Source organism: Chenopodium quinoa, unplaced genomic scaffold (genome assembly GCF_001683475.1).
Source record: "Chenopodium quinoa cultivar QQ74 unplaced genomic scaffold, ASM168347v1, whole genome shotgun sequence".
Lineage (NCBI taxonomy): Eukaryota > Viridiplantae > Streptophyta > Magnoliopsida > Caryophyllales > Amaranthaceae > Chenopodium > Chenopodium quinoa.
Genome location: NW_018745413.1, coordinates 4,216,929 through 4,231,479, shown reverse-complemented (window position 1 = coordinate 4,231,479; position 14,551 = coordinate 4,216,929). Strand labels below are relative to the sequence as shown.

Sequence of the window (14,551 nt, the reverse complement as noted above, 5' to 3'; positions counted from 1 at the left end):
ATATCCAATTGCTCAATTTTTGGTGGTATACAATGTCATTTGATTTTATTAAGAAAGGAATAAACTTTTTCTTTTTCCTTGGTACTACTATAAATAGTCATCTAGAAACAAAAATATAATAATTTGAATATTTCATATCGTATTAGAATAATTAATAATTTAATAATTATTTTAAATAAATAAACATTTAATAATAAATAAGTGAACATTTTCAGTGATTCAGAACTAAAAAAACATTATGACGTCATTAGGAAGGAGCGGGGGTGTAGCCAGCTCTACTTACCTCGGGGTATAGGCAAAAATTTGTATTACTTCAGCTACTCTACTAGTCATGACAAAATCCATTATATACAGTTGAAGAGTTATCAACATTCAACAATTTCTAGCTCCATAATCTTCCTATAAAAACATGAGAGATATACAATAAGCTTCGAAAGCCGCAAAGGTGTACTTATTCATTCATGTTGGGATGCTAGGACCAGAAGCTTCTACCGTTGAAGTAGTGTAGAATCTGAAGTCAGACAGCAATAGCCAAACCTTCTGTTTCATTCTTAGCATCAGTTTCATTACCCTGAACTTGGTGAATTCAACAGCACCCATCAAAATACTTGGATTTTCTTAAACAGAATTTCTGCTATACTCAATTATCCAAGTATTTGGTTCAAATTGCACAACAGAAGCACTCCATTTTCTTAAAATCCATGTCGTGTTCGCCTCTCGAACAGTATAAATGATCTTGCCTTCAGGCCACTGTTAAATGAACAGAATAAGTATACTTCAGAAAACAGCAGCAGTCTAACAAGCCCATAAGCAAAATTTTTGGATTTGATTTCAAGTTTAGTATCTTTAGTTCCTCATCAAAAAGTTGAATACTCTTACTCAAAACCTCAAAGTTTACAGGATTAACATGATATTTACTTTGTAAAATGACCACATATTATTCAAACATATAATCTTAGCTCAATTAATTATTCATAAAAGCAGGTAATTTGGATATATATATATATATATATATATATATATATATATATATATATATATATATATATATATATATATATATATTAGTCTGTCTTAACCTGACTCACTCACCTCAGTAATTCTGCCAGACAAGACCTTGAATGATCGTGACGAAAACTCGGCTGTTAAAAGACCAGCTGTCTGCAGAGGCCACCCCCATATCAACACTTCTTCTGCTGCAGATTTGTACAATGTGCAATATGACATTGAGATCAGGCCATTCTGAAAATATACAGCATATTTTATTAAATCAATATCATAAATTGGTCATTTGTTTATGACATGATTGACATGTATACATTATTGTTGTTCGACAATTAACAGTCTGTGACATGATTGACATTTATCATTCATTTATACATTATATCATAAAACTTCTCAAGTCTATCACATGATTGACATGTATACATTATTGTTGTTCGACAATTAACAGTCGCTTATACTATTATTAGAATGTCTGGAAAAAGATTGTCACTATTAACAACGGGTCAATGAATATAATTTGCAATATTTAAGATATGAAATCATTGTTCACCTGATTAATTTCCCAAGAAGAATCGCCAAGATTGCAGCTTGATACAGTACCATCAACAAAATCATTCATTTTTTTCTGAATCAAAATCAATCTGTCACTCAAATTCACAACCCCAGAAGATTCTTCAACAATATCTCTCAAAATCTCCCCTGATAATCTGGGCCGTAAAACCCGAATAACCCCCCAAGAAAACCCGAATTCCAACCCTAGAATCAACCCAATCAACAAAACCCACCTCAAAAACTTCCATCCCAACCCAAATTTCCTCTTCTTCGGCTCAACAATCTTCAATTCAACCGTTTTTGCTGTTGATCGAACAACTGTCTTCGACGATGCAACATCAGCAATTGGAGGAGTTTTGGAAATTGGAGTAGAAAGAAGAGTAGGGTCAATTGAAACCGGGGTTATATCGACTACCGGTTTCGAAGCCGAAAGCTTAGTAAGAGAGCTTCTTTGAACACTCATTGACATAAGATCTAAGGTAGCAGTGATACTATCTAAACACATTTTGCAGGTACAATTGGCGTCTTTGCGGCAATCTGGGAAGTAATTGGTTTCTCTTTCATCTTGGAAGTTGGATCTGTTGTCTTCCATGGATATGGGTTGGAGAGATTTTGGAGAGAGAAGCACAGTTTTCATGGTGGATTTTTTTGGGTTCTTGGAGTTTGAATCATTGAATGAGATTTTGAGAGTTAGGGATTGAATGAAAAATGATTAGGAAAAGTTTTAATTTGTTTGAATTTGAAATCTGAACGGTCGAGTCTGGGCTTGAGGATTTATTTGGCTTGGGCCTGTGTAATCTGGGTTTGTGGGCCGTATCTTTCCAATTAGTATTATGTGCACCACGACTATACTTTTAAATATTTAGTAAAAAAATTTGAACATTTTACGAAAAGTGAACATTTAGCAAAAAGAATATGAACACGTCACAAAAATTGAACATAAACATGCAATTTTTATGTTCATATTTTATCAAGAAATGTTCATTTTGTATACATTAAATGTTCAGTTTATATTAAAAAACTATTGAATTATTACGAATCAGTTCAAAATTTGTTTGACTTGTAATAATTCAAAATTTGCGATTGTTCAGATTTTTTTACTAAATGTTCAAAATCTTTTATTGTTCATATTTTCTTATTAAAATTTCAAAATTATAGGCGTGGTGCATTGCGATTGTTCAGATTTTTTTACTAAATGTTCTAAATTGTGATGTTCAGATTTTTTAACTAAATGTTCAAAATTCTTGATTGTTCATATTTCTTTTACTAAATGTTCAAAAGTATAGGCATGATGCATTGCAATTGTTCAGATTTTTTAACTAAATGTTCAAAATTTGCGATGTTCAGATGTTTTTACTATATGTTCAAAATTTGCAATTGTTCAGATTTTTTTACTGATTGTTCAAAAGTATAGGCGTGGTGCACCTAGAAATAGGTGCACCATGGTGCATCTTAAAATTTGTCGTATCTTTCAGGACATTATACCTCCAATTAGTCTACAAATTTTTCCCTAGACTCTAGCAATTAGTATTATATGCATCATGGTGCGCCTAAGCACCACGAATATACTTTTGAACATTTAGTAAAAAAAAACTGAACATTTTACAAAAAATGAACATTTAGTAAAAAAAAATATGAACACGTCACAATAATTAAACATAAACATGCAAAGTAATTTTTATGTTCATATTTTATTAAGAAATGTTCATTTTGTTTACATTAAATGTTAGTTTATATTACAAAACTATTGAATTATTACGAGTTAGTTCAAAATTTGTCTTACTCGTAATAATTCAAAATTTGCGATTGTTCAGATTTTTTTTACTAAATGTTCAAAATTTGTTATTGTTCATATTTTTTTACTAAAAGTTCAAAATTATAGGCGTGCTGCATTGCGATTGTTCAGATTTTTTTACTAAATGTTCAAAAATGGCGATGTTCAGATTTTTTAACTAAATGTTTAAAATTATCGATTGTTCAGATTTTTTTTTACTAAATGTTCAAAAGTATAGGCATGATGCATTGCAATTGTTCAGATTTTTTAACTAAATGTTCAAAATTGCGATGTTCAGATGGTTTTACTACATGTTCACAATTTGCAATTGTCCAGATTTTTTTACTAATTGTTCAAAAATATAGGCGTGGTGCACCTATTTCTAGGTGCACCATGGTGCATCTTAAAATTTGCCAGACTCTAGTTTAGTGAACTTTCCCTACACCCCCAATGAAACTACGTCGTTTTTTATCTTCTTCATTTTGTACCCCTTTTTTTTATATTTTCGTTAACTTTGTATTCAAGCAACTATGTAATGATTTTTCTAACCCAATTTCCTCTATTTTTTTCATTCGTATATTTCTGATTTCATTTTCTCTCTCCTACATTTTTTATTTTTCCCCAAATTTTTTCTCTCTGCTTCCATGGATTTTTCTAGCTCAATTGCGTTCGATCGTGAGTGTGATTCAAGCTCAATTGCGTTTGATCGTGAGTGTGATTCTATTTTTCCTCCTGGAGTTGGTTTACTCGAATCGTTTACGAATGAATGTGAGTAATTTGTCATTCAATTAATGGATTTGATTATGCTCTGTTTTTCGTATGTAATTGTTCAATTTTAATTGTTGATTTCATAGTTTTGCTTATTGTTTGAACTTTATCTTATATTATGCTCGATTATAATTTTGGATCGGATAGTTTTGGTAATTGTTATTGCTAATTGTATGCATTATAACTTATATAATGCTGGAGTATAATTTGTGATCTCATTGTTATTTATGTAATTTTTTTAATTTATAGTTTTGGTTGTATTGTTTTGATTTTATTGTTTTTAATTGTAATGTTGTTATTTTATTGATTTTTTTTTTTCCAGTTTTAATGAATATGTATAGTTTATAAAATTTTCTATTCAATTGATTTCATTATTGTTTCGCGTCATATAAAAGTAGTGTTCATTTATGTCTTATTATATGTTCATTTATGTTTAAATGTGTAGTAAATATAATTTATAATTTTGTATGTAATTATAAATGTTCATTTATATGTTTCATTATCATTTAAGAATATGTTCATTTATGTAAAGATATATAAACATTAACATTTTACATGTGTTTATTGTTTTGTTATTTATAATATTATTTAATGTAATTGAATATTATTGCTATTGTATGTGTTCATTTGTTATTTTTTTTAAATTGCAGTGGAAAAAAAGGATGCTATTATTTTTCAAGAAGCAAATACTTCTGAATTTTTTGGGAAGCAATTTCCTTCTGAAGATGTGGCTTATGAATTATTTAATGAATATGCTTTTAGAAAGGGCTTTGGAATTAGAATTGGAAAAGGTAAGAGGCAAAGAGATAATTTATTTTCCATGAAAAGATTTGTTTGTACTAATGAGGGTTTTAAAGATGATAAGTGTAGGAATAAAAGATCCTATGAGAGAATTGATATAAGGCTGGTTGCTTAGCTTTTATTCAGTTTAGTATTGATCGGTTAGGTGTATATACATGTACAAGACATGAAATGGTCCATAATCATGAAATGATTCCTCTTGACAAGAGACATTTAATAAGGTCTCAAAGGGATATTTCTAAGGAACACATTAATTTCATTTCTACACTTAGATTGAGTGGAGTTAAAGTTTCTTATTCTTTGAGAGCTTTGAAGAAGGAGGTTGGAGGGTCTCCAAACCTTTGTTTTACAGCTCCTAATGCTTATAATGCTATTTTGGCTGAAAAGAGAGCTCAACTTGAGGGAGGGGACAACAATCAACTAATCAAATTTTTTGCAAAAAGACAAATTGATGAAGCAGATTTCTATTATGACTTTGAACAAGATGAAAATGGTGCATTGGTTAGTTTTTTTTTGGAGAGAGGGAAGGATGATGAGAGATTATCATTATTTTGGTGATTTGTTAGTCTTTGATACTACTTATAGGACTAACAAATATGGGATGATTTGTGCTCCATTTGTTAGTATGAATCATCATGCAAATAATGTTATGTTTGGCATGGGATTTGTACTTAATGAAAGAACAGAATCATTTGAGTGGTTATTTGATACTTTTTTAACTTCTATGGGAAGGAAATTTCCTATTACAATAATGACTGATCAAGCTCAAGCAATTGCAGCTGGTATACGAAATATTTTTCCTTCAAGTGTTCATCATAGATTATGTGTTTGGCATATTAAACAAAATTCCAAGAAACACATTGGGGCATTGAGAGCTTTGGATGGTTTCACTGATTTATTTGGTTATTTGCTGAAGTACTGTGAAACTCCAGCTGAATTTGAGCATTATTGGAAAAGGTACTTCATTCTGCTATTTTATAATTTTTATATTTGTTTATAGGATATGATCATTTAGTGGTTTATACATGTTTATTTGTAATGATCATTATTGATATTCTTAATGTTCATGTCCTGTATACAGAATGTTGATGAAATATGACTGTGCAAAGTTTGATTGGTTAAGTGATTTGTATAAGATTAAAGAGAAGTGGTGTCCAGCTTTTTCAAAGCAACATTGGTCTGGAGGTGTTCTCTCTTCTCAACGTAGTGAGACAACTAATAAATCAGTTTCTCAAAGGCTTAACAAGACACAAGGTTTATGTGATTTCTATCAAGTGTTTCTTGATGTGGTTTAAAAGTGGAGAAGTAAGGAAAAAGGGAGAGATTATAATACAATAAGAAGTAATCGTCATTTGGCCTTTGCATACATTGGGATTCTTGTTCATGCTAGATCATTGTATACAATTCAAGCTTATGTGCTTTTTGAGGAAGAGTTCATTAAGGGTACTGCTTGTGATCATAACGATGCTGGTTTGAATTTTCCTGAATATAGTTATCATTTGTGGAGACCTGGGAAAGACATAATCAAGCATGAGGTTGTTTTTAATAAAGAAACACATGCAATATGTTGTACATGCATGCTGTTTAGTGAGATGGGTTTGCTTTGTTCTCATGCTCTTCGGATATATCACATAAACTGCGTTCATAAGATTCCAGATGAGTATCTATGTAAGAGGTGGACTAAGGCTGCTATGTGTAGTCATCGTCTTGATGAACCGACGTTGAAGTCTAATGTAGTATCCACAAATATTTGAAGGTCACAAACACTAAGGAAATTTGTTAAGTTGGTTACAAGTTGTCAACATTCTTTAAATGCTAGAGCTGAGGTTGAATATTTTTTTAATCTTTTAAAAGAAAAGATTGAGAGTGTTATAGGGGTTATTGATTTTGGTGAACCGGTTAAAGGTATTGAAATTGTTGATCATGAAGTTAAGAATCCGCCAAAACAAGGCCTACCGGTGAGAGGAATTATAGGCCTAAGAGTAATTTAGAGAAGGCTTACAATAAAGCCAGGGGTCAGTGGATGAAGAAAAGTCAGTATACACTCCTTATAAAATATTTAAAGGTCAAGCAGTTGTTCAGGTAATAATGAATATTAGTGTTTTTGTTATTGATTATTTATGTTCAAGAATTGAGCATTTTTGTTTTACCTCAGGAATTGGATGAGAATGGGTGTCCTATCTCCTATGCTAATTCTTTTACAGATCCGAATGAGTTAATTGTGATTAAAAATCCACAATTTAATTTTTTTTATTTAATTTTTGTTTTTATTTATTTTTACTAATTTTAATTAAGTTTTTTTTTATTATTATTTTCAAGGTTGGTAATAAAAAATCAGTTGTTGTAGAAGATATCCTTTCTTCTTCAGATGATAGTGTATCAAATGACTTTGAACAGGTATTATATAAATGATTATTTATTTATTCTAATTGTACATTTTAGTTATTTTAATTTGTGCTTATAATATTATCAGGAATATGGAGAAAATTCTATGCAATCAAATTTTACTGTTGATCCAGACATATCCTCTATTGTGAAGGTGAAATAATATTTATCTACCTTTTATTTTTGTATAAGTTTATTAAGTTTCTTGTATGTGTTCATTAAGTGTTTTGATTTTGATCGTCTGGGTAAAAATATTGATGTTCATGAAGGAGTTGCAATTGCTCAAGATGTTGAAAATGTTCCAAATAATGCTCAATTTCCAGCAAAGAAACCAAGAAATGTACATTTTGTCACAGTTGTGCATGCTCAGACCAAAGCCCAAGCTCCTTCTAAAATTTCTAGAGTTGTTCAGAAGCCTCCAAAAGCTTCAAGAAATGGTCAAGTTCATCCTACTGTTTCAAGGAATTCTCAAGCTGCTCCTAATGTTCCAAGAAGTATTCAAGGAGGTTTTCGGAATGTTCAAGCTGATTTTAATGTTTCAAGAAATATCCATGATGTTCCTAATGTTCCAATAAGTATTCAAGGCGGTTCTTGGAATGTTCAAGTTTCTCCTAGTGTTTCAAGAAATGTTCATGATGCTCCTACTGTTCGAAGAAGTACTCAAGGCGGTTCTCCACAGATTTCAACTAAATATGATAGGTTATTAGATTTTTTTTTATACAAGTGTGGCTAAGAGATTGGCTACAAATGGGAAATAGGAGAGTAAATTACTATACAATTCTTAATATTTTTAATTGTCTCAACTTTAAAGAGATTCAAGTTGCTTGTTGCTTCAAGTTGTTTTTATTTTTGATTTAAATTGTTATTTGAACCTTTTTGTTTAAAACTATTTTTAGCTTTCTAATTGTGATTCTTTAGTATGTGTAAGTGATCATTTAATTTTGTAAATAGTCATTAGTTTTATCATTTTTATTTAAAAATGATCATTTTATTTTATAATTATCAAATTTGATTATTATATTATTTGATAATGATCATTTATAGAAAATTTGCAATTTTAAGGTGGAATGTTGGACTAATTATGTAAAACTTGAATATCATGAAACATGTATTGAGCACAAAATTAAAAACTTCAAAATTAAAAACTTAATAAATTTTGTTTATACCTGAACAATCTTTACAAAAGAAGATATATATATATATATATCATCAAACATGTATGAACATATAATTTTCTATATGTGAACATTTTGCATTAAGCTGTTGTAAATCTTCTTGCTGCTCTTCTATTATTCTGAGACTGCTTGTTTCCTTCATTCAGCATTAGTTGAGCAGTGTATTGTACTCTGAGCTTTCTGATTTGGTTTACCTGATTCAGAAAATTTTCCATTATAGATATGAACATTAATTATTACACAAATGATCATTATGTCTTACTAACTGATTTTAAAGTTTTTTCATATTGTTTGTTGAAATTTACTTACATTGTTTGCTTTTAAGTCACAAATCCATTCTTCATTTGGATCACAAGTGAAAGTTTTTCATATGTTTCATTATGTAACTCCGCAATTTGTGTGATCTTCATTGCTTCTCCACTTCATTTTTCGCAATACCACTTTATGTTTCTCAATAGAATCTGCATCTTCATATCCCAATTTCTTCATATATTCAGCATATCCTTTTAACTGCAACTTATATATAAATAATTATTAAAAGATATTCCATAAATGTATTTTTTATAACTAGAAAAAGTAATAATTATACTTACCACCAATTGTGGTTGGTTTTCGTACTTTGTGACAATTGTTTGATGTTGTGGTAGTTTTCTGTTGTCAATGATATGCATTGTGTCATTGACATGATCAATGCATAGTAGATAGAAATGTCTATATATGGCCACTGGAAAAAAAATATGTACATAATTTGCTATATTATTATATACTTTCGTTATTGTAAATGAACATATTATTAATGCATATATTTTATTAATACCTGTTGATATCCAACAATGCTTTTGATTTTGTATAACCTCAACTTATTGTTTATTCTCTCTCTGAAGTATTCAATTCTAAACTCCATTGTTGATCCTTCTGGAGAAACTGTATTGGCATAAATAATTTGCTGCAAACAATGCAAATGATTATTTTAATATATAATATTGACCATTTAGTATAATGAAAATGATCAGTTTAATATAGTTAACAATGTACATATATATATTATGAAAATGATCATTTTAAAATATTATATAATTATAATGAAAATGATCATTTTGTATAGTAAAAATGTATATATATTCCATTAAAATTGAAACTTACATGTGGAAATGTTGAGAAGTAGATCTTGTTTTTTGAGCTTTTTTGATTCAGTATCGTGGCCCATGAATCAATCACATTATTAATTACTTCTGTATCACCTTCAAGAGTTTTCATTTCTCCCCTATTGATCAAATTCAATCCATCGTAATATAGTAGCTCACTGCAAAATTTACATTTTTAAAATTATATGTTTATACAACAAATATAATGTTATAATTTTCATGATAGTAAATTATTTTTACCTTTGATCTTTTCCGCTAAAAGAAAAGTCAGTTACAAGTTTGTTCATTGTTTCTTCATCTTTCAACAAATCCTTGTATTTGATCATGTACGGAGATCGGAAAGCAAGAGGAATATTTTGGGTCTCCCTCTGTGGTCTTTTGTTTTCATGGGACATAGTTTAGAGTTAATTTGAACATTTACTAATTTAAATATGAACTTTAATATAATGAACAAATATTTGTAAATTAAAATGTATACCTTTTTTCTTTTTCCTTTTCATCAATCTGAATTTTTTCTTTCTCAGGTTTGTCTGACTTTTTGCTTTCCAAAGTCTTTTCTCTGTCAATAAATACATTGTGAACCGTAAATGATCATTTAATTTATTGATAAAATGAACATTATTCCTTTATATAGATAAAATGAATATTTACCTTTGATTTGTTATGTTTTTGGCAATTTGAATCTTCTCTACTTCTTCTTTTTTTGAATCCTTCTTTGACTCACTAAATATAACATATGTTATAAATGATTATTTAGTTTAATAAAAAAGAGCATATATATATTTATGTAATGATCATTTACCTATCCTTGACATTTGTAGCAAATTTATATTTCTCCTGTTGTTCTCTGAAATATCAATCATGGTTAGTATTGAAGAGAGAAATAAAATTAAAATTATTTCCTTTTAAAACAATATCATAAATCATTAACACTTAGAATATTACTAACACACTTAAATTAATATATATAAAGTACATAATTGTCCAAAATAATACTACATGTCCATTACTAACTACATAACCATAATTGTCCAAAGTAATTACATTTCTTCTTTTAAACTACATGTCCATCAAAATTACATAATTCTTAAAAAGACAGATCTTCAAATTTTATCCCTTGCTTCCTCCTTTCTTGTTTGAGTCATCCAACACATTTTCAATGGTTGGACATGCTGGGGATTTTAAGATGTTAGAAAAATCATAAGTAGCTTCTCTGCTTTCAGTTCCCATTTCAGATGGTGTTTTGGGATCATCACTCTTTACATCATTTTTTGAACTAGATGCTGTAAAAAAAATGTTATAATTATAAATGAACATTGTATTTATGAATATGATTATATGTGTTTTTATAAGAGAGCATTGTACCATTCTTTAAAATTCCTTCAATATTTTCTTCTGTTGCTGCTGATTTTGAACCTTCTCCTTTGCCTATTGCTTTAAATCATACAAAAATTTAATATTATTAAAGATTAATATGTACATTTGATACTATATAAGTGAACATTTTACCTTCTTTTGAAATTCCTCCATCTTGAGGTTTTTCTGAAGTTGAACCTTCAACTTTTTCTGCTGGTTAATATATAATAAATTATTAGTGTAAATGAATATTCATTATATTTAGCATACATTTATTATATAGAAGTTTCTTACTTTGTACTTCCATAGAAGGAATAATTGCATCAGTTGTTGCTCCAAGATTAATTTGTGCTTCTGTGATCAAAGAAATTTAAACTTAATAAAAGTTTTTAATGTATTAATTAGTTACTGAAGTTTCAAGTAATATATTTACCATTTGTTGGAGTCGAGGGAGTCAAGTTCAAGCCCAAACTAAATGCTTTTCTTATATTATATTCCTTCTCCTTTCCTTCATTCCTTTTTTCTGCCTTGCTTGCCTCTATAAGGCCCCTCTTAATTTGTGCAATGACATTAAAAAAATCCTCTGACCCATATATTTCTTCATCTTGGCTGAGAATTGATTGTTCTCGTGCCATCTTTCCCAACACTTCACCTACTTTCTTCACCAATTGGTTTTTAGAGAAGATTTATTTTGCTTTAACCAATTTGGTAGAAAGTTTAGCCAAAGATGCACCAACTTCATTAACCAAATACACAAATTCGTTCATAAAGACATGTCATTTATAGAACATATAAACATTTGAATAAGACATTTTATTTTTTAAAATTGACCATTTCATTAGTTATGAATGAACATTTATATACCTTAGGATTTTCTTCAGGTTTTTCTTCTATTCTTGGAAGGACTTTTCCATATCCATAATTCAACTCGTTTTCTGTTTTTATCCTTTCAAGTTCCATATCCCTTGTCCAAAAAGATATTATTGGAATTGTTCTTGGTTGTTTTTTGTTTAATCTTTGAACTCTATCAAAGTAGAACAACTGCAACAAAGTCATTATTATAAGTGTTCAATTAGTATAACAGAAATGAACATTTGATTTTTTAGATTAAATTTTTTTGTCAAATAGTTATTTAACATTTTGTTAATGAACATTTTATGTTATGTAAATGAACATGTAATAATTCAGTATTGTTTTTAGTAAACTTACCATCAGAAATTGCAGTGGTCCATTGTAAAATCCCTTGCTTCCATTCTTTCTCCATGTAACATGACAGCTGATGAGAGAGTCAAAAGCATACTGACACCAATTTAAGTTCTTTATTTTTTCTTTGTCCATCATAGAAAACAGAAACTTAAAATGGCATTGGTTGTTTGAAATACACTTCATCAAGGAATTCACTACAACAACCAGAAAGTTAGTGATAAAATCTTCCTCTGCTGGCCTTTGGGTTTTGAATTTATCATTTGTATATTGAGAAATAATTTGGTTCACAGATGGTGTTTTGCCTTGCCATTTTTGTCTCCACTTTTTAATGAACAAACCAAATTTTTCACTAGCCTTGTCAGATTTTGCTTCAACAATGGGAATATCTCCCATTCGCAAACCATAAACAATCCTCACATCTTCCACTTCAATCTAAATTGCTTCACTTCAAAACTGTCTAAAACCCAGTGGCTGAACTGTTTGTCAAGCTGAGGTAGTCATATGTCCAACAATGGCCCCAGCCCTATTTCATGTACCATTTCCTTTTGTGTTTCATTCATGTTCTTAACCCATTGCATGAATTTCACATGTCCTCCTCTTGTAATTGTTTTTTCCTCTTCTATAGTCCTTTCTTCATCACCTTCTTCTTTTTTAACCAATGCAACTTTAGGTTTTTTTTCTTTCTTTTTTATTCACAATCTTCTTTATTGGTTCTCTCTCATACAACACCATTCTTTTTTCTTCAACCTTTGGTTTTTTCAGTTTTGTTTTCTTTTCCTCCAATTCTTCCATTTCTTCATTTTCCTCATCTTTTTCTTTTTCAACATTATAAGGAGGATCCTAATTGTCTTCTCCACTATCAGTACTATCTTCTTCCTCTTCGTCCTTTGATGGTTCATCAGAAGGTACTTCATCAATGACTTTTGTTTTCTTCACAGGGCCTTTGGCTGATGCAGCTGGCCTCTTCTGACCACTTAGACATTAAATTACAATATGATAAATGAACATTTTTAAGTAGGTGTAACTGCTAAATTGTAATTGAACATTTATTGTTATATATATGTACATTACCTTTTTGGCCTCCTTTTGGTTCAATATTCTTTTCTGCAGGTGTAGAACTTACACCAGGGGCATTTGTTCCAATATCAGTATCATCTTCTTCATATTCCTCCTCAGATGGTTCATCATAAAGAACTTGATCAATGATTTTTCTTTTCTTCACAGGGCCTTTGGTTGATGCAGCTGGTCTCTTCTGACCACCTACACATTTGCACATTTATAATATGGTTAATGAACATTTTTAAGTAAGTATAATTGCTAATTTATATTTGAATATATATTTTTTTACATATGTACATAATCTTTTTGGCCTCCTTTAGACTGAATTTCTTTTCTGCAACAGCAGAACTTGCAGTAGGGAGATTTGATTTTTTTTGCTGTTGTTTTGCAGTTTTCTCAGCAACTTCAGCTTTAGGACGCCCCGGTTTTCTTGGTGTTGTTTCAAGAGGTTTGTCAGCAACTGTAGTTGTAGCACGAGGATGCCCTAGTTTTCTTGGTGCTGTTTTAGTAGGTTTTTCAGTAACTGCAGTTAGAGCACGAGGACGCCCTGGTTTTTTGGGTGTTATGGTGCTAGTTGTTTTTCAACAATTGCTCCAGCTGTTGTTGCTATAGCTGATATGTTAGGCATTTTAACATTTGTAAATAATAATTATTAACGTATTTATTTTATATTAGTATAGATCTAAAAATACATGTAATATGATCACTGTTATATTCATAAATATACATTTTATTTTACCTTGAGATTTACTTCTTGTTCTTATTGATGATGATTGTTCATCTTCTTTTTTATTCTGATTTTTCCTTGCAACCATTTTCCTCCTTGGTTGCTTTGTATTTTGAGTTGAATCTTCACTCTTTTGAGACAAACTTGTGTCCTCATCAGGTTTTAAACCTCTCAATATTCTTGTCATCTCCTTTTCATGCTCTAATTGTTCTTTTCTTTCTCTTTCTAATTCATCCTCTATTTCATCCTCAATCTTAATATCTCCAATATCTAATTTTTTGGGAGCACCTATATATTTTGATCATTTTCAAATAGTTTAGTGAACATTTGCAATATCAATGTTATTTTATAAATGGAAATGAACATTTAATTTAATAAATATGTACATTACCTATTTGTGGTTCATTAGCAGCATGGATTTTTCCTGTTGCAATAGTTGAACTTGTAGTAGTGTCCTTTTGTGTTTCAGCAATAGAACTTGCAGGTAAATTCTTTGTAGCAAGGGTCTTTGAAGGTTCAACATCAGCACAACAGGGGCATTTTTAACAGCAGTAGTAGATTTTTCAACATGTTCTGTAATCTTCCTTTTGTTCGTTAG

The 14,551-nt window shown here is 29.8% G+C and overlaps 2 protein-coding genes across 2 annotated transcripts; one reads left to right on the top strand and one right to left on the bottom strand.

The window, feature by feature from the left end:
* Positions 1–215: 215 nt before the first annotated feature.
* LOC110713393 lies at positions 216–2,381 on the bottom strand. The gene is made up of 3 exons (XM_021891846.1): positions 1,556–2,381; positions 1,093–1,242; positions 216–750 (listed from the first exon to the last, which is right to left on the bottom strand). The coding sequence occupies exons 1-3, from the start codon at positions 2,192–2,194 to the stop codon at positions 619–621; spliced, it is 921 nt and encodes a 306-aa protein (XP_021747538.1). The 5' UTR covers positions 2,195–2,381; the 3' UTR covers positions 216–618.
* A 3,270-nt stretch (positions 2,382–5,651) lies between these two features.
* Positions 5,652–8,018, top strand: LOC110713477 (putative protein FAR1-RELATED SEQUENCE 10). The gene is made up of 7 exons (XM_021891920.1): positions 5,652–5,857; positions 5,982–6,176; positions 6,291–6,633; positions 7,056–7,121; positions 7,220–7,297; positions 7,374–7,439; positions 7,509–8,018. Exons 1-7 carry the CDS (start codon positions 5,652–5,654, stop codon positions 8,016–8,018), a joined length of 1,464 nt encoding a protein of 487 aa, XP_021747612.1.
* The last annotated feature ends 6,533 nt before the right edge of the window (positions 8,019–14,551 follow it).